General features: G+C 42.5%; 1 protein-coding gene across 3 annotated transcripts in view; it reads left to right on the forward strand.

Moving 5' to 3' along the window:
* Positions 1-19,173, forward strand: part of Zdhhc13 (zinc finger, DHHC-type containing 13) — a 47,069-nt gene extending 27,896 nt beyond the window's left edge. For all 3 annotated transcript variants that reach the window (XM_005401710.2, XM_013503007.1, XM_005401711.2), the window contains 8 exons: positions 684-784; positions 5,822-5,946; positions 6,815-6,877; positions 7,544-7,637; positions 9,337-9,420; positions 13,467-13,624; positions 16,164-16,261; positions 18,606-19,173. In XM_005401710.2, the coding sequence (XP_005401767.1) occupies positions 684-784; positions 5,822-5,946; positions 6,815-6,877; positions 7,544-7,637; positions 9,337-9,420; positions 13,467-13,624; positions 16,164-16,261; positions 18,606-18,744 (862 nt within the window). In that variant the 3' untranslated portion in view covers positions 18,745-19,173. The remainder of the gene's footprint in view (positions 1-683; positions 785-5,821; positions 5,947-6,814; positions 6,878-7,543; positions 7,638-9,336; positions 9,421-13,466; positions 13,625-16,163; positions 16,262-18,605) is intronic.
* Positions 19,174-20,132: the final 959 nt, after the last annotated feature.

The raw sequence follows: 20,132 nt of genomic DNA on the forward strand, positions 1-20,132 counted from the left end.
AAAAAAAAAAAAAAAAAAAAATTATAGTCTTAAAATATTTTGCAGCCCAAGTGAGGTCGTCATTAGTGTGGTAAAAACTAGTTTCACTTTTTGCCTTTTCTTATACTGACTGCTTCCTGGGTTTCTTTCAGGATAAAAGTGCTTAAGGTTATACGCATCTGTATGTTTCATAAACGTACAGCTAATTTCTGGAAAAAGCTTGTATAAGTGTGAAGGTGACTCTCCAAGTATTTAAATTTTAGTATTGCGAAATATTTTAAAATACATTGTGCAAAAAAGAGCTACAGAATAGTCTGTCTTAATAGAAATACAGGAGATTCATTGAAAATATATATGAATTGGGGCTGGGGATTTAGCTCAGCGGCACAGCACCTGCCTGGCAAGCGCAAGGTCCTGAGTTCGATTCCTGGTACCAAAAAAAAAAAAAGAAAGAAAATATATATGAACTTACTGTGAATGAGATAACAAAGGTTCCTTGAGCGCCATAGTATTTGTTTTCTTATATGAAAAATGTGGCGAGGATGACAGTGGCACACGATGAGTGCTCAGGAAGCGAAAACTGCTGTGGCTGCGGTTACCGTTATTATTATTATTATTACTGTCGTTATTTAGAGAGATTTTGAAATTAGCACGAGTCATACCTTCTTTCACTAATACCCTGTGCTTATCCTTTTCCTTTCCAGGTTCTTGGTCGGATATAAGAACCTCGTATACTTACCCACAGTCTTCCTACTAAGTTCCGTGTTTTGGATATTTATGACTTGGTTCATACTGTTTTTTCCTGATATCCTTTAACCTGAGCTTAGGCGCATATTACCTTTGAAAAATTACCTTTTTTAAAATGCCATTTGGTTTTTAGATAATAGGAAAGATCTAAGGAATGCAACTTACATTTGCATCCATTTAGTGATTTTGGTTGAATGTTTAATGTTGAAAATCTGTTTGATTCTGGAAGTAATGTCAGCATACTATGGAAACAGTAGGTATCTAGTATTTACCTCTAATAAGACAAAAACAGTAAAATGAATCATTATTTTACTTGGGCCCATAATAATATGTTGGATTGCTTAGAGATGTCTTCACACAGTTCTTTTGACTACATCAGCAGTTACAGGTGATTGGTAGAGCTTTTGGTTTCCAAGATGTTGCTGTACTGGAGGGCTAGTTGGGGAAATGCTTCCTCTGTAATGGTAAGCAGCAATTCTAGCTGTTATCTCAGGCCGTGATACCCAGTCCACAGCAAGAATAAATTTGCTTTGCCACTCACAATATATGTGAAACAGGGGCTGGGGGTTTAGCTCAGTGGTGCTGCGCCTGCCTGGCTGGCATGAGGTCCTGAATTTGATTCCTGGCCTCCCCCACAAAAAAGAATATATATATGAAACAAAGCTTCAGAAGTCAGTACACCCACTGTGTTCTTTTCCTTATATTATCTGGTTTCCTTTTTAAAAAATTCTTTTGTGACATAATGAGTAACAGCCAATGGTTTAAAAGAAAAACACAAAATTCCTCCTATCTAAGGACTAGGTTTATCACTTGAGGATCAGGGGCCAAGTGTAAGACACTCAAAGCTGTGTGTTCTTAATGTTGGCCAAGTCCAGTAACCTGGAATTGGAGAAGGTGGTTACTCCTGGATTACTTACTTTTAACTTCAGTCTCTCTACTCCTTCCAGATTCCTTTCTTGCCTTCCAAGGACCCTGCCTCAGAAGTCATTGTTACCTTGCTTGGCTTGCAGATTAGGGAAAGGAGTATGGTAGACAGAAAGCCCCTTGTAGCTTATTCCTTTAATGCCTATGCTACTTCTGTTTCTGGTGATGACTTCTCCCAGTGTCGATTGAAGAGATGAATAAACTCAAAGAATATTTTTCCATAGGAATAAATGTGAAGTGAGATAGACACAAATTTTTAGAAGGCAGAACACCTCTACATCCATTATAGTATGCTTTTGCTATAATGTTGCTTTTTATTTCTGAGCATTATCTATAATGTTTTTCACATTCCTATAGTGTAGCCTACCAGGGAGGTCATTAAGCTTTTTTGCAAATGATTTTATTACCTCTAACCTTTGTCTCATAATGACTGGTTTACTGGCAGCTTGGTAAACACTGGACTTCTCAACACTCAGTAAAGGCTTGGATGGTATTAGACATAAAATGAATGTGTAAGGAGCCAGGAGTGAGGAGTTTATTTTGGCTCGCATTTTTAGTTCAGAGTTGGCTGGCTCCAAGGCAGGAAGGCATGGTGGACAGGCTTGGACAGAGGAAATCCTCATGGTGGCCAGGGAGCAGAGAGCAAAGGGAACCAACGAGGGGGACAGTGTCTTCCAGGTCACACCCCCAGTGACCCGCCTCCCCCCACCAGACCCCACCTCTTCATATCACATTTAGCTGTAAGACCCCCATGATTTAATCACCTTTCAGTAGCCCCGCCTGTGAGTTCATGAGGCTTTGCAGGGACATCTCACTATAAATTATAATACCAACCCATGTGGCAGTGGAGTGAACAGTTTTTTTAAAATTCTGTTTATGATGAATTTTTAAAATTTGAGCAACTTAGATTATTTCAGATTTTGCACAAGAAGTGAGATCGTCTTCATAGTGAATTGGTTCTGTTTAACAAAATTAACCAAAATGTTACTCCACTGTAGTCTGAAAACTTCCTTGAGTGTAACTAGAAACAGCCCGGGCTTTGTGAAGGTGCTGTTCTGTCATAAAACTACTTACCAGAGCTGGATAGAACTTGAAGGTTCTGTTGGAATTGACAGTTTGCTTCAACAACTTAGCGCCATTTGAGATCCCTGCTGCCAAGGACATGTGAGTCAGTAGGTGGCACCCTGCACCACTGCATCAGCGTTTCTTGAGCTGAACGGTAACTGCTGTTGGAACTGCCTGGGTGAACCGAGGTGCTGCCCTGTCCTGTGTATCCTAAGTATCTGGCTGGACCTTTCCCCAGATTGTCAAGTCAGGGTTGAATGGGGGCTGGCGATCCCGCAGCCTCTGATCTGTTGTGGGAAGAGTCTGAGTCACCTGGACAGCACGTGGTCTTTGGAATAACAAAACAGCTCTGCATCGTGACCTTTTTATTCAGTAGTTCTGTACCCTTGCGCAAGTTCCTTCATTTCCCTGAATCTGTTTTCCCGTAAGTGGGGGATAACAGTACCAAGCTCACGGAGTGGCTGCAAGCATTATTGTGCTCTGCTGTCTCTAAAGGGCTGGCAGCAATCCCCATGACATAGTTGGCAATGTATAGTTAATATTTAATATTCATAGTTACTGCTATGAATGAAATCCGTGGAAGGCTACAGGTTGAAACTAATTTTAAGGACAGCTCTAGATTGGTTCCTAGAATGATGAATTTCTTTCGGTGCCTTTTATATATTCAACAAGCGGTGTACTTGGCTTTCACAAGGGGGATTGAATGAAAGAGAGTAGGACCTTACTGATACATGTGAAGGTATGATTAAAACTCAGGAAAGAAAAGGTGAATCAATGAATGTTACATTTATGGTACAAGCTGCAGCTAACTGCCTTCAGTTTAAGATGGATAAACATGTGTAGAGTCCCGTGCTTGATTTCAGAGGATCAGCCATACGAGTGTGTACTGCAGGGAAGCACAGTATAGCTTCAGGTTAATTGCACAAAACATGAGGAACTTTTACTGAATTCCCAGTGTGGCTGGTGACTCAGCTGGAAACCAGGGAGTTGTCAAATAGTTTTATAAGCATCCAAGGCTCCAAGCAAAGAACAATAACAGTCTCACTGTCCTCTGCACTGGTCAGTGCACATCATGTATTTACCGCCTCGCAGTCTGCTCTTGTGGAGGTAATGATGAATGGGAGCGTGCACAGAGGAACACGATCGTAAAGTGTTGTGTGAGAAACAGTGTTGCTGTCATCCAGGAGATCTGCTCACTGCCTTCCAATTGCAAGTGTTTGGAAATCTATTGTTTGGAAGCCAGTGCACTTGTGGAATGGGCATGCAATAAAAATGTTATTTAACAAAAATGTAAAGCTTATGTAGGGTGGACTCAGAAGATAGTTGCAGTGCACATCTAAAGGATCCAGCGAATGAAAACCATTGGTCAGTTCTAGAAGGGCAACATTTAGATTCATATTGAGAGACATTTTAATGGCAAGAAAAACAGCTTACAGGAGACTGACACCTCTACATATAAGTGTAGTCTAAGGTCTAAGTCCCATAGAAATCATTGCCAGCTTCAAGAGAGGGAGAGGATCCTCTCCGGAGAATCAGGAAGGACTAGAGAGGGAGAAAGAGGTTAATTGGTGAAGGCCTTTGGGACTTGGACAAGCTAAAGGTGTGGCTGTAGGACTGAGAGGAAGTGGAGGGCATCTGTGTCAGTGGACCAGCTAAGCAAGGGCAGAAAACAAGGAGTGGGTTTGCGTTTTATGCGGCAGAGTAAAGTTTACTTGAGTTGCAGGGGGTGGTGATCTCCTGGGATTTGTTTTATAAATTATTCTCTCAGGAACCCCAAATTCAGTGAGCTTGCTAGGCAGGATCACATGTATTTTTGAGAAGATGTCACATGCACCGATCAGAACTTTATGGAAGTAAAATGACATGTGATTGTTTTAACAAAAGATCTTACCCTGTGTACCCTTTAATAGTGTTCTTCTTATTCACTCTAAACTTCGTTAAAATTCAACATCATGCAACATGTCTGGCCCCTATGTGTTTTGTAAAGCTGAGCCCACATCAGGTGAACTAGGATAAATTTAAGCCACCAAGATCGGATGCTCCCATCTTAACAGCTGGAGCTGTGTTCATCTTTGTAAGGTAAAGCAGGACTTTGCAAACTTGTAGATGTACCCCACCACTGACCCCTGGGATCTTAAAATCCGTAGTCTAGTTCTACAGGTCTGGGATGAGGCCTGAAGTTCAGCTTCTCTAATAAGCTATCATTGCAGGTCTGTGGACCACGCTTCGAATTGTAAGGCATTGAAGTCTATTTGATGGCTTCTTTTCCCACTCTGCAGTTGGACAGTGCCTTTTGAGGAAGATACAGTTACTGTGTCAGTTATCATTTAAATTGGGCAAAGACTGTTGGTTTACCACTGGTTTATTGTTTTGTTTTTTTTTTTAAGCTGCGCTCTTGCTGTCCTTACCTGAAGCAGAATTTTACTTTTTATACAAAGAATTCTTACCACTTTAAAAATACATCATCAAAGCAGGGTAACATTTATTCTTGAAACACTTTTTATCTTAACGTATCCATGTCTGTTTTTCCCACAGAGAAAATGCTTTGTAATCATTTTCCAAGGAAAGCGGTTTCTTAAATTAACTCAGCCTAAAACAATTACAAGAATTATTGAACTTACCAATTATTGAACTTACTCAGGAAATTTTGGCGAGCATTTCTCTACTCTATAGGGAGATGTTTTTGTTCAGATCTGAACCAAGTAGTCTGTTTTTTTGAATGATTTTGTTAAAATAATCAGAGAATATTTTCCGGGATCCTCACAAAAAGAGCCACAGCTACTCCATTCAGAGTACATTTATTTTGTTGAATGCTTTTCAGTCTTTAGGATGTTCTTCATAAATCACAACCATTAACATTTAATGTGAGTGCCAACTAATAAGAAAGCATTATTTTTCAGTCAACTAGGAGCAAATTCCCAAAGGATCAAAACGTAGGACGGGGCCTCTTCTGTCGGGGGCTTCGTACACAAACGGCTGTGTACACAAAGAAGTTGGGGCAGAATGCTGAGAAGAGAGCTTGGTGGGCACCAGGGAGGAAGGGTGCTCATGTCCTGCCTGCGTCCTTCTTAGCGGAAGTTTGACATAGTCCTTAACCCGCTTTCACATGTCACAAGCAGCCGTACGTATTTCATTTTCCTTTCCAGTCTAGTAGCCTTCCTCTACTTCTTCTACAAGACTTGGGCGACTGATCCCGGCTTCACTAAGGCTTCTGAAGAAGAAAGGAAAGTGGTGAGTTTCTTGGGTAATGTTTTTTGTTTGGGTTTTGATATATTTTAAAATCAGGGTATGTACATTTCAGAGAGTCATAGCCATGTGGGCTTTTGTCATGGCCACCTCTCTTGGGCAGGCCATTGCAACTGCAAGGTGAACTGAGATTTCTGCAGTTATTCTTTCATTTATTTATTTATATTCTTTTTCATATTTTTATTTTCTATAGAGTAATTGCCCCACTAAGACTTAGATTTGACTTTGTTATCAATCCCTCCTTGTAATAATATTTAGATAAGAGTGTTTAGCTCAAATTCCCCCACTTAGTACATGGAGGACAGCTAGGGAGGAGCAAGGGGATTCCTTCTCCCTAATGACTGAGGAGATACTTCTCTTCAAATGCAAAGTTGTCAGATGATGTGGCACACTCTCCATTTGTTCATGAATGCTTAGAAACCGGAGAGTGTGGTCTTTTGTTACCTAAAGCCAGTGTTCCAAAAAGGCTTGGCCCTTGGCCCTTGGAACTTGTAACCAAAGGTTTTGATGGATACCGGTGATTTTTTTCTCTTTTCAATGAGCATATATATGCACATACTTATTTTTCTTAGTGGATAGTAATTGGGAGATGTTTTCCATTCATTAGGAAAAGGCAATGAAGGAGGTGCTGCAGAATATAGTTTTTATGCAGTCTGCTTTATTGGCTATTGACTGAAAATGCATCCTTGAAAAGTCACATTATTTCAAGCACAGAATGATTTGGTGGCAAGTACTCCAAATTGCTTTCCTAGCTACTTAAGTTAGGAGTGAGAGCTCTGAGGAAAGTATATAAGCATGCATAATCCATTTCCCAATAAAATGCAATCATAAGGTCAGACTTCATGTCTTTCAGAATATCGTCACCCTTGCAGAAACTGGCTGTCTGGACTTCAGAACATTTTGTACATCATGTCTTGTGAGTATTTGCTGTGTAATTTTTTTGTTTTTCATAGGAAAAGCATATTCTTGATAACATCGCTGGTGTAAGCGTTTGTCAGATCTTCATGGTATATTTGTTTCAACCAATTCTAATTTCTTATTACTGTCAGAACAATTTCCTGCCTTGAACATATGGGAGAATATTAATAATCTTATGAAGTTGCCTATGGTAAAATCTGTATGAATTATCCACAGTGTGTTTTGTGTGCTTTGCTCTGCCGTGAAGCATATCTTAGAGCTGCCTTCAAGTCAAAGGCTTAATGACCTAGAAACCGCTTAGTGAAACCTCTCATTTGGTAATTGAGGGATCAGGGGCTAAAAGGAGGAGAAACATTTTCCCAGTTTATTGTAGGAGCCAAAAATGGAACTTGGGCTTCGTTTTTCTTAGCCCAGTGCTCACTCTGCTTCATGGTACTGCCTCAGTTCCCCTTAGCCAGTAGGGGGATAGGCTCTGAAATTCAAATCCCCCTTACTGGTGGATTAGAGCACATATGCAGAGTGAATTCTAGAGAGATATTTCAGAGCTTCTGTGTATTTAGGATTATGTGTGCTCATGTCTGTACTGCATAGCATTACAATCTTGCTTAGGATTTGTTGCTTTGAGACACTGTGATTGGCTTAGCTCTCTTAATTGTCCCCTTAGATTAGAAAACCACTGAGGTCGCTCCACTGCCATGTGTGCAACGCTTGCGTGGCTCGATATGATCAGCACTGCGTGTGGACTGGACGGTGCGTAGGTGAGAAATTTGATTTTTCAGTCACCGCTCTGAAGCGCAGCATATGTTTAGTTATGTGTGACTCATAGAAATAGGAAGGGCATCCAAGAGCTCCATTTGTACCACTCCTTGTCTGAGAATTATCTGTCTGGTGTAAGACTTTCGGAAAACTGTTGAAGTTGCTGATGACAATTTTTGTCATTTGTGTAGTAGTCGTTTAGACTTTACAGTACAGTGTCCAACCTGATCATCAGAGCACACCTGTGAGGTTGCTGTTACTAGCTGCACTGGAAGAGCTGCACAGGTGTAAAAGATTGCACTGTTTGCTTACGGTCACGGTACCGGTGTCCGTCTTCCTCTGCACATGTGCTCTTTCCGTACATCATGACCTGTCTGTGGTGTCTATCTTTTCCACTTGCTTCCCTCAAGCTCAAGTAGGAGGTGGACGCGGAGCTGCAGAGATGTGGGAATTGCCCTCCCACCAGGGATATTCCTTTTGTTGACCTGCAACTCTGAGTTTCCTCTAACCCATCACAGTACAAGCCGGAGGTTTGGTGGGCGGGACTTCAGAGGAGCTGTGGTCGTGTCTAGACAGGATACAACTCCGCAGTCCTCACTGACAAGGAGGCTGCCTTACTTAGCTCAGGTAGGTCTCTCTGGTACATTTTGACATCCCTTTCTCTTCCTAGAGAAAGGCGGCTGGGTGCCTCCTGCAATCCCAAGCTTTTTGGACCCCATCCCACCATGATGGTTAGATGACTGGCATCCTGCAAGGCATTGAATGGCGGGAAAACAGCAGCAATGAGCCCATTCATTTTTCTCACACTGCACTTAACAGTGTCATCATGTACATTGTCCTGTTTGGTTGCTACAGGGCTGTGAAGCAGAAGAGATACATTATAAGTAACAGTGATACTCAGAGAAAGTAAACGTCTTAACCTACAGTGACACAGCTAATAACCCGTAATAAGCCGAATAATCTATAATAAACCCGTGTCCCTTAACTCTGCTGGGTATTGCTCCTTCTGTTGGAGAAGATGGAACAGTGATGTGGTCCCTGAAGAGCCCTTGTCCTTAGCAATGAAACGCTTCCAGCTCCACCATGCAGAAGGCCAAAGGCAGCGCGTGTGAGAAAGGGCTTGGTTGCCTGAGCCTTTCTTCACATCTGCAGACTTTTTGCCTGCCATAGACTTCTCCCCTCTACTATGCCCAGCTTCCTGCATTTGTATTTGTGTGTGTGTGTGTGTGTGTGTGCGCGCGCACGCGCGTGTGTGCGAGCGTATGTGTTGTGTGTTGCCGCTGCTTGAATGTGTCCCCTCTGTTCCTGTGATCAAGTCCATCCTTGATGTCCAGAGGTTGTATTCACACGGGTTTTCTATGAGGAAGAGAAACAGCGTGACTCATCCTTGCTTCTGGCTTCCCCTCCCTCCGCTGTGCCATCCAGCCCGCAGCTGTGTTTGCTTAGTTAACTTTTCTCTATTCAGACAAACTATCCTCTTTTAGTAAGTAGGGAATAAATATTAGTTAACATGGCTAATTGCCTGTGGCATATCAAAAATGTTTGATTTGGGTTTAATATAATTTAAAGGCAGAGCAACAGCCTTATTTCTGTTCTACTTTGGTGAATGCTTTTGACAGGAAAGTGGTTAATAAGCCGTTATCTGGAAAGGCATTATAAGAAAAAGAAAGTATAAGTATGTTTTCTTTCCTTTTGGTTTAGGTTTTGGGAACCATCACTATTACATATTCTTCCTGTTTTTCCTGTCGGTGGCGTGTGGCTGGATTATGTATGGGTCTTCCATCTGTAAGTATGGATTTTTCTTGCAAGCTTATGCACCCACACCTAATTCTACTTTTCTTTGTAAGCCCCTCCCATTCTGACCAGGCAGCTATAAACCATACCCCTAGTAAAAACAAGATGATGTACTAAGATTCCCTCAACAATGGGTAGCTTCAAGAAATGCTAGAAGAAAGAAAAAGAAATATTAGAAGAGATTCTTAGTACTTCTGAAGAGAACCTTGATAAATTTGAAGAGTAGTCCAAAAAAGAAATTCATTTAAGACAAGTATAGATTTGTCCCCCAGTGAAGAGCAAAAGCCAACTACTCGAGTTAAAACCAGAGAGAATAAGTAATTAAAACAAAAGAAAGGTCGATGGTGGAGAGGTTGATGGATGGAGGTCGCAGTAAATCAAGGAACAAAGCTCTGAAAGCACATTCCACTTGATAAGTATCAAGTTGAAACTGAGAACTAATGGGAAAACTGACAGTTGAAAGGTTGGAAATAATAACGGGAGAAAACATTAGATCACTTACCCTGTAGCCTTGAAAGAGAAAAGAACTTTCACTAGCAATTTAAAAAGTACCTAGTGTGTCAGTAGGGAGTGATAGCCGGCTGCACCAAGGTGATCTGCTAAGGACAGGGTTTAAAGTGAGGTGAGGATTTTGGTTAGCTCTTACGAATTGCACAATGAGGCCAGGGATGTAGCTTAGGAGCATAGCGCCTGCCTGGCAAGTGTGAGGTCCTGAGTTTGATTCCCAATACACACACACACACACACACACACACACACACACGTGCACAGAATTGCATGATGACATCTCTCAGACCTTGGAATAGGTTGCCTAAGTGGAAGAACTTGCAGTGCTAGTAGTTTATTTATTTCTCTGGACTTTAACTGTTTATCCTTTATTTATTCTGAAGGATTGGAGAAATTTAGATGCAGTCTCCACTTGTAATCTGTTTCCATTAACCCTTCTGTTACGTTACCAGGAGAGTTCTAACTTGCTGCCTAAACTGAACTCTACAGGAAGACAATTACAGAAGACTTTTCCCTATATTTTTTTCCTCCAGGCAATCCAATCTCCAGCACTCTTCAGTTCTCAGGCTCTTCCCCTCTCCCTGCTCCGCGCACTCACACCCCAGCTTTCTCTAGTTTAAATATAATTTTTAGAAGAGAATTCATTCTATGCTTGTCCCCAGCCTCCTGGAAATAACCAGGGTCGCAAATTTCATTTTGCTTGAAGTTTCATGGATAGGTTTTAGTATCTGTGAAACGGGTTGCTTTTTGCCCTGAAATAGGCATACTGAAGACATTGTTGGGTGTCTGAGCTCTCAGAAACACTTTGTAGCTAAATGTGTCCATCACAATCTGACATAGGTCTAATAGTCAGAAGGTTAGATTCCTGAGCTCAGGTGTTGTCCAAGGCCACCAGGAACCCTAAATACTAGAAATTTTAAATCTTAGGTTAAATCTCACAGCATAAGACATAAAAGATTTTTGGCTTTGCTTCTGAGAAAGCTGCCCTTTTAAGGCCTGACAATGTAGCATATTCTTAGAAAACCTTTCAGAGTTGGCCCGTGGACCAGTCTGTCTCTTGAACTTGATCCTAGGGGAAAGGAGCCAGATTTTACACCACTCTTGTCTCTCCTCTTCCCTCTCCTCCCTAAAAATAGTCTCTCCGGTTTGGTGTCTCTTTCCATCATAAGACTGCTGATAAGAGCAGCTGCAATCTCCCGTCACATTTGGCCTTTCCAAGCTCATTTTTAATGTTACACTGATTCTTTCCTCTTCTCTGTCTTTGAACCAGTTTTCCTACTATATTGTGTTTTTGAAGAACAGTCCCACCTTACCCTCACTTACAGCTCTTTATTCCAGCTCAATATTCTTTATTTATATTCTACAACTTTTTTTTTGGCAAAAAAGAAATTGGCATCCTGTTATCTGTCACTGTGTCACAGACAGGAAGTGTGAACATGTGTGCCATTTCTCTAACAAGGCCTCACAGCGTTCCTTCGCCTCGGTTTACCTTTGACACCCTTACCAGAGTTCTGCTCTCCACCCTCCTCCTCGCTGATCCAACAGCAGCTACTTCTGGCGCTTGATCCATTTCCTCCCTGGTGCGGCCTGTTTGCATGGTGGACAGCAAGCGAATCAGAAAGTGCCAGCATCCTACAAAGCACAGGGAGAGAGGTATTAGATCAGTGTCAGGAAGAACTGTGTAACTGGCAGAGCAGTTACAGGCAAAAGATGAGAACAGTTGTCTCGACTTGGAACATTAACGATTGAATACCTGATAACAATGTATTAGACAAAGTAAAGTATTATACTGCAAAAGGTATTGTGGGTAGCCAGTGCAGTCATGTCTTTGGTACAGAATCTGAAATCTCTGTTTCAGGCTAAACTTCAGTATCAGCTCATGTTGTGTGATCAAAAGAATCCCCAGAAGGGAGCAGTAGAAATCCATAAACTGGAAGAAACTAAATTCTCTTTCCCACTCTACTGCTGTTTTCTCCACCTGCTGTTAGAAATGATGTTCCTTTTTCGTGGTATCATGTGCGTTGGACGCGTCTTCCTTTGCTGTCTTAATGAGGGTCTGATTTGCCTTCACTGGTGACCTTGATTGTTACTGTGTGGTGATTGTTCATAGAATGGCTCTGGCATACATTCATGGGTCAAGTGAGACTCACAAGAAGAAACACAAAATAGGTATTTAGGACTCAGATGGACAGATAGTTGGCAGTAGTCATGGACTTATTTTCCTGTCCCAGAACCTCTGTGGTGCTGCTTTAGGAGAATGTCTGAAACTACTAGTCGGATTGTCAGATAAGCTTTGTGAAACCTCAAGGTGCAAATCTCCAGAGTTCTCGTTTCAGAGGTAGTTCCCTATAGGTACATTTATCCTGCATCTAAAAGTCATAACGTGGAAGATCTGTTCCCGTGTTTCTGCTGCTTCCTACCTGCCGCTCCAGGCTGCATGGGTTCGTGGGTCAGCATCATGAACCGTAGAGAAGACCTCTCCTTTAATTGGCATCTGGTGCTGTCAGAGAGAAGCTGAGCTGGGACCATATAAATCTTGCTGGATTTATATTCTTTTCTTGGATGTGTCTGTCTCCAGAAGTCCCCTCCCCTGGCCTTTTTTCCCCTGCGGGTTAGTTATGGAGCCAGTGCCGAGGTGCACCCACGCCTGGCCCCCGTCATGCTGCCGGGCTGTGTTCTAAAGGTATCCTGGCACTTGTGAGATGTCTTGTGCCCACAGCAATCACCTGTGCATCTGAACCTTTAATAAAAGTTTATATTCAGTCCTGTAGTGGATCTATAACTTGATGTAATATGAACAAGGTAGATAATTTTCTAAGACAGATATTTCATTAAATATAGTCATTCTCATAGGAAGAAAATGCTCAACAGGGAAGGGAAACTGGGGGAGGAAGGGAAAAGAAAAAAAAAGAGAAGAAGGAAAAAATGGAATCAAAGCTGTTATAAACAAGGTGAGGAAGAGGCGTTGAAGGGAGGGGATGGGGGGAGAAAAGAATGCAGATAAGTCGTGTATAGGTACAAAGTCTGTATGTTGAAAGTGATCACTGTGCATATTTACAATGTACCAATAAACTTAATAAATGCTTAAATAAATAAAATCACCCTCAATTGCCAAGGCCTTCCATTCTGGCCGGTGCATTTTATGCAGGATGTGCTGGTTCTAGTGAACATTGTATGGTTTTCTGCTTCTGTTCCTGCCCTGTCAGCTGCTGATGTGTCGCCGTGCCCTCCCGGACACCGAGGCACCAGAGTCTCGTATTTGTGATTGAGCTGCATGTGGAAAATACACCCCGAAAGCTGAATCCTGCTTTAGGTTTTTGTTTTGGTTTTTGTCTTTGTGGCACGGGACTGAACCCAGGGCCGCACCGATGCGCTGAGCACAGTCCCGCCGCTGACTGGTTCCTCCAGCCCCACGTTGAGCTCCGATGTGTGCCGCCTTGTTTTCCTTTCTTCCTCCCTAATAAATTTGGAGAAGGGTCCCTAGTTTATTGCCATTTTTAATAACACTTTTCTTTTCTGTACATTCACAGATTGGTCAAATCATTGTACCACAACATTCAAGAAAGACGGACTGTGGACCTACCTCAGTCAGATTGTGGCCTGTTCCCCTTGGGTTTTATATATCTTCATGATAGCAACTTTTCATTTCTCATGGTCAACATTTTTATTAATGAATCAGCTCTTTCAGGTATGTATTTCTCATAAGACCTTTGAGGAAAATTCCCAGCAACCTGTCGTTAAAAATCAGAAGACTTAGATTCTGGTTGCACCTCTGTTGGTTCCTCTGTAAGTGCAGGTGCATCACTCTACCACTCCTGAATTCAGTTCCCATGCCTGTACAGTGAGGATTATAGTGCTTATCTAGTGTCACAGAATGAGTTAAAGTTTAGACTAATAAATTGCCGGAGTGGGAGCGAGGAGTGACCCAATCTGACTTCTTTATTCTACAAATAGAGGAACAGAGGTGAATTGAGTTTTCAGGGTCATCCAATCAGTGGCAAAGTCAAAACTAAAAGCTTAGATCTGCTAACAGGCTCTGACTGAAGAGCTGTTTCCATCACACAGTTAGACTGTGTGGGGCATGAAAGCATGGTGTAAACTGAAACATCGTATAAATGTGAGGTGGTTATTTTCCTTTGGTCTGCTCCTTTCTTATCTGTTGCAGTGGTTAGGTGGGTGGAAGTGGGCAGAAATGAAAGCTGTACCATTGACCAAGGAGTATAGTAACTGCATTTTCAAAGATCCTGACCATTAGAAAGTGCAAGCTCCAGGGCAGTAGTCACCATCTGCTTTTTATGAAGCTTCTAGCCCATCCCTGCTGCCTTCCTCCCTGAGCCTAACCTAATTAGCGTTGCTATGACCTGCCATGTAGAACACACAGCCACAATCAGTCCCGAACCAGTCATGCAAGACCTCAGATAATTGTACCTTTACTCAACAGAAGCAAAATGAGTACACTTGCGTGGACAGGTAACCAATTTTAACATAATAGTGGTAAAAAGGAAGGAAGGTAGGAAGGGAAGAAGGGAGACAAGGGAAGAAAGGAAAGAGGGAAAGGGAGCAGAGGGAGAGGGGGAAAGAAAAAAAGGAGGGAGAAAAAATGCCAAGGACCAGGCATGGTGGTACACACAATCCCCAGCTCTTTGAGGACTGAGGCAGGATGATTGTAGGTTTGAGACCAGGCTGGGCAACCTAGTGAGAACCCTGTCTGAAAATGAAAAATAAAAAGGGCTAAGGATGTACCTCAGTGGTACAGCACCTGTGAGTTCGATCCCAAGGAAGGAAGGAAGGAGGAGGAAAAAAGATAGAAAAGGAAAGGAGATAAGAAAACTGAAAAGAAATGCCAAGGAAAGAAAGGAGAGGAGTAAATACTGACTAAAATTAGATTTCTGGATTTTCATCCGATCTGCCTCTCTTCATTAACTATTTAGGTAGTAGGTGGATAGTACATCAGTGATTATTAATATTAATGATTGTCATTTGTAATACCTAATACTTATATATGCTTTACATTTTCCAAAGCACTTACCATCTATTTTCTCATAAGCACTTGAGGTGTGGACCATACCAAAATAATCTCTCTGTTTTATGCATGAAAAACTAAATTCAAGAGGTGTTCACTGCCTTGCTTGTGGCCATAGGCCCAGTAAGAGGTGAAGTTAGAGGTGGAACCTAAGATTTGAGACATCAATTCTAATTTTCTTCTTGTCTGGGGTCTTAGAACAAGTACAAATATATGAGGTTACAAGTAAATACATTTGTATATACTTTCTAAGGAAAGAAAATGGAAAACGGACTTACATTTCAGATACTTTTCAAAAAAGAGAATTTAGAGCAGAGCTGTTTTCTTCATGAGCAAAGCAATCCAGTTTTTGAAAATGTTCATTTCTGAGCGCTCTGGTTGGGCGTGGTTTTGACAGCACTGGGTCAAACTGAGGGTATAGACTGCCGGTCAGGAGCAGGGCCGGCGTCCTCACTGTGACCCGTGTCACTTGCAGCCTGCCACTGTCTCCACTGTGTGGCCTTGGGCAGTTGCGTCCCTCTCCCAGCCTCAGCACTTGGTATGTTGAGTCCGTTATCTCGTCCCTTAGCTGCATGGAGAGTGGTGTGTGAACTCCATTTTATAGGTAAGGAAATGGCCATTTGAATTGTTTTGAAGACAAAATGAGATAACTAAGTAGTGGTAGGTTTTAATGATTCAGGAGTTTTTGCATTACTTTAATTCTTTCTCTTCTCCGATTTATGGCTTGAAGTGTTCTTCATGTCAGTTTCTAAACTTTTTCTTGGGCACTTTTTGAAAGAGCTTCTAAGAACATACAGAACATACAGTGCAACTGAGATGATTGCACTGACACTGACTTTAGACACTGACTTTAGATTATTTTATTTACCCAGAAATTGTATACTCAGTGTGTTAAAAATCTAAACACGCCCACAGCTGAAATGAAGTTATTTTATGACTTAAATCAATCCACAGTGCTTTCTTGAAAGTTTAAGAAAAATGAGACAGTTAAAAAGAGAAGGCCTCAGTACTAGATCTACATAGTAGCAAACGCAGGCTGTAGTTTACGGCTGCTGAGTCTTTGCCGGCCCCATGACCCTTGGCCAGGAGGCTGGCTCAGCTGGCTGAGGCCATGCCGAATGCTTGCCGGCGCCCTGTGATGTGCTGCTCAGGTGATGGAGCCATGGAGCAGTCTTTTTATGTACCCTCCATCCTTCCTTTCCAGATCGCTTTTCTGGGCCTGACCTCCCATGAAAGAATAAGCCTGCTGAAGCAGAGCAGGCAGATGAAACAGACCCTGTCCCTCAGGAAGACACCGTACAAGTAAGTGAGACCTGTGCTGGCCACTTGAGACCAGAAGATCTCCAGCCGCTGCCTTCCTAACCTAGTGCCCCCACCCGGGCCCCTGCTACCATTCTCTGATTTGCTATCTGGTGGAGTTGAGCCCTTCTTTTTTGGAAGTCTCAGTGGCAGGGTTGGGGTGGTAAGATCACAGTCCCCAAGGTGGTGAGGAATTTAGTCTGCTGGACTCGGCACGAGGAGTAAGTGTCTTTGAAGCTTTGCCAAGACGGGAATCTCTCCAGCTCAAGCCACGTGGTCACAAGGTTGCGCATTGCTGGCTCCGAGTCGGTGCGAGGTAATTAAGCACGTGGCTGAGCAAGCCAGCCACAGAGCTGTCTGTCAGAAGTGTGTGTTTTGCCAGGATTTCCAGCCGGGCTTTCTTTCCATCACCAGTAATTCTTCCAGCCCTGTGTTCAGCATGCCCACCTGCAGCAGGAGGAAGGTAGTTTTTCAGGTTTGGAATACATTCCCCAGAGCACTGATTGTATAAACCTGTCTTCAGTTGAAATGAGAGTGTTTGTAGGAAGACTGTCATTTTGTGATATGGAAAAGATAAGGCTTTGAAGCTTATCTCCCTGCCACCTCCATCGGGGTCTCGGAGGCCAGGCGTGCTGTGGAGGTGACCCAGAAGCCCCGAGGGATTGAGTGCGTGCCACGTATCTCCTGAGCATTCTATTTTAAAGCGTTTCTTGGTACAAGATGAAACTGTGAGGCTGTTAGACAGGGAGACTGGGATGTGACTACAATGTGTATTTAGAGAGGAGAGAACTCGATTTAATAGGAAGAAATGGCTACAGCAATGGGAGTGTAGTGCAAAGCTTGCGGTGATTGTTTCGGACTGGCAGTGATGATAAAGTCCTTTTCTCAGTGCTTTAACCAGAGCAATAAATACATATTTATTCCACTAATGTGTGGAAGCTTTTTGATACGGGTGGAATTTTAAGCTGAGCCTGGAGATCTGGGGCAGGCCTGATGTACAGGGGAAGAAGGGCTTGCTAAGCCCTAAGAAGAATCCCAAAGGAAGAATGGTGAGAGCCAGTGCACATTTGCCGGCTCAAGAAATTAAAGATAAATCTTCCGAGTCACTTTGAATCTAGTTTCCAAAATCCTGTCCAAACCAAAGGTTTTACCTATTTGCCCTCCCTTATTAACTAGGTTTTGAGGCAGACCCTATAATTGCTAGCATGTCTCCCTACGGCCACTGCAGCATTTCTGTGCAGTCAGGCTGTCCCCAGGAGGCTGCTTTCTGAACAGCAGCCTGATTCTTTCCTGACAGCAGCATGGTCATCTGTAGGCGCAAATGTGGTATTATTTGTTTCGTGGTGCTGGGGAGCTAACCAGGGCCCTGGCTTGCTAGGCAAGTGCTCCACCACCGAGCTGCATGGCCAGCCCCACACGCTTGTTCTAATGTATTCAGGGGGTTGGGTTGCACTTAAAAGACTGGGTATATGCACAAGAATAATTGTTCCTATTGGAGTAAGATAGTAGTAAGCCTGGAATTTAATGGAGAAAAAGCGATGCTGAAGATGGTAGGCAGGAACCGCCTAGCGAAAATGTGGACCCTGACTGGGTCTTGAGAACTGGTAGGACTTAAAAGGATGAGAAGTCACTGAGGTAAGGGTGGGGAGGGACGGGTTCCAGCCCCCCACAGTTGCGATCACAGGGAAGGCAGAGCCAGCAGAAGAGTGGTGGGTTTATAAAAGTGACTTTGGGAGCAAAAACTTGATTTGTTGTCACGGACCTTGATCACAGAGATGAGGAGTCGGGCTTGGGGGCTCGGAGCAGAGGAGCGTCTTGAAAGGCTTATGGCTGGGAGGTGAAGGACGATGAATGCATCAGGGCTTTTGGAGGATGAGACAGGCTCTGATACAGAAGGTGAACCGGAGGGATTGAGATAGGTGCGTCATTTAGAGACTTATTCGGACAATAAGGGAAAAGACCATATTATAGTTATTCTGGTCTGTGGGGCCTTGGAGATACTCACAGTCTGAGTTAGGGCATGGGGATCAAAAGGAAGAAACTTAGTGACAGCATGACAGGTAGGGTAGGTGTGGGGCTCAAAAGGACGGGATAAGGAAAAGCCCAGTCAAGCTGCTGGCGCAAGTCAGGGAATCTCAGAGTCCCTCCCTCGGACCCAGGAGGAGAATTATGTTTGAGTTTTAAGGGTCCGTAAGTCCAGGAACAGTCTGAGTATCTCTGGATGGCTGCAGGGCCACCAGAGGACAATGTATCGCAGGTGCTCAGTGAATGATTATGGTTTGAATGGAGGTTTGTGAAGATCTACACAGGAAGTGAAGTAAGGCTTGTTCTGTTCTTTCCTTGACAGCCTTGGATTCACACAGAACCTGGCAGATTTCTTTCAGTGTGGCTGCTTTGGCTTGGTGAAGCCCTGCGCGGTAGATTGGACATCCCAGTACACCATGGTCTTTCATCCAGCCAAAGAGAAGGTTCTTCGCTCTGTATGAAGAAAAGCATCTCAAAACTGTCGTTGTGATTTGTTTTCGTTTATGATGGTGCCCTAAGGAAGCCCAGAAGAAAACACAGGTGGTTTTATAGCCATTTGGTAAAACAGTTCTCAGTAAAGGTATCACTCTTCAGGCTTAGAAAGATGAACTAGTCCTGAATACTCTTGGCAGACACCAAGAAAAAAAAAAAAAAAACTTTTATATTTTTCACAAGAAAATACAAATTAATTTTTTTGAAGATATATTCGTTGCTTATGGATAAAGTAGAATATTTTCAGATAGTACATTGGCTGTTTCAAAGTAGTACTATTCTTTGAACATGTAATTTTTGATAAGTTATTTGTCATTGTTGTATCTATAAATATGTAAAGAATATTTAAGTCGGTATCTCTGTTTTGCTTTCACACCTAATAAAATTTTCTTTTGTAATTGAGACTTAGTTTATGTTTATATGACATAAAGAAATTTGCAGTCTCAGGAATGAATTGAGCTTAGTGCTAACCCCCATAGGCACAGCTTTAATTTAATTTTCTATCTTATTTAGGCAGTCTTAAAGATTAATTCCTATTTTTACTTAGTGCCACCAAAATATTAGACTAGTGTGATTGTAATTACTAACTTCTGTTATCCTGGAGGAAACATTGATTCAACTTTAACTCTTGATATGTATCCTTGGGCATATCACCTTCCTGCTATAAATCCTACCTTGGGTTCCCCTTACCTTGGAAGTGAAAGCTGTGATTCGCATCATGACCTACCAGGCCCCAAATGAGACTACCTGCTTCATTTCACCAGTGTCACTCTCAATCACACTTTGTCCTCTAATCATATTGACCTTTCCGTTCCTCAAGGCCCCATTCCACTTCCTTCTGCAAAGTCATTGCAGGTGAGGAAACTAAACCCAAAGGGAGTTTGTATCTTCTCTGCAGTCACATGGATACTAAGTGGGGTTGCCACGAGAGAGTACCCATCACTTGGGCTGTTGCCTGATACATGCTCTTCATTTAAGAAGTATTTGAATTCATTTGTTGATCAGAATACAAAATAAAGGTTTTTTTTTTTTAAGTAAGGCATGATGTGATCAAAATTATATTTGAAGATTCTTATTCTTAGTTGGTTGACAAAGACTTCCTCTAGCTATATTCTCTCTCTCCCTCTCTTACTCAATAAGTATTCTCAAGGTGTTGTCCATAGACCATGTAGATCAGATTCACGGGAACTAGGTGGGAATCCAGGGTTCGCTTCTTTCAAATTCAAGCTTCCCATCGCAGATCTCCCAAGTCAGTCCAAACCTCTATATTCCAGTAGTTCTAACTGGTATGTAACATGGACTGTATATTTCATGAATTTTTATTCTGCAGACATTGAATACCATGCTTGATCTTACA

This window comes from Chinchilla lanigera, unplaced genomic scaffold, assembly GCF_000276665.1.
Source record: "Chinchilla lanigera isolate Chin_1 unplaced genomic scaffold, ChiLan1.0 scaffold00075, whole genome shotgun sequence".
Classification (NCBI taxonomy): domain Eukaryota; kingdom Metazoa; phylum Chordata; class Mammalia; order Rodentia; family Chinchillidae; genus Chinchilla; species Chinchilla lanigera.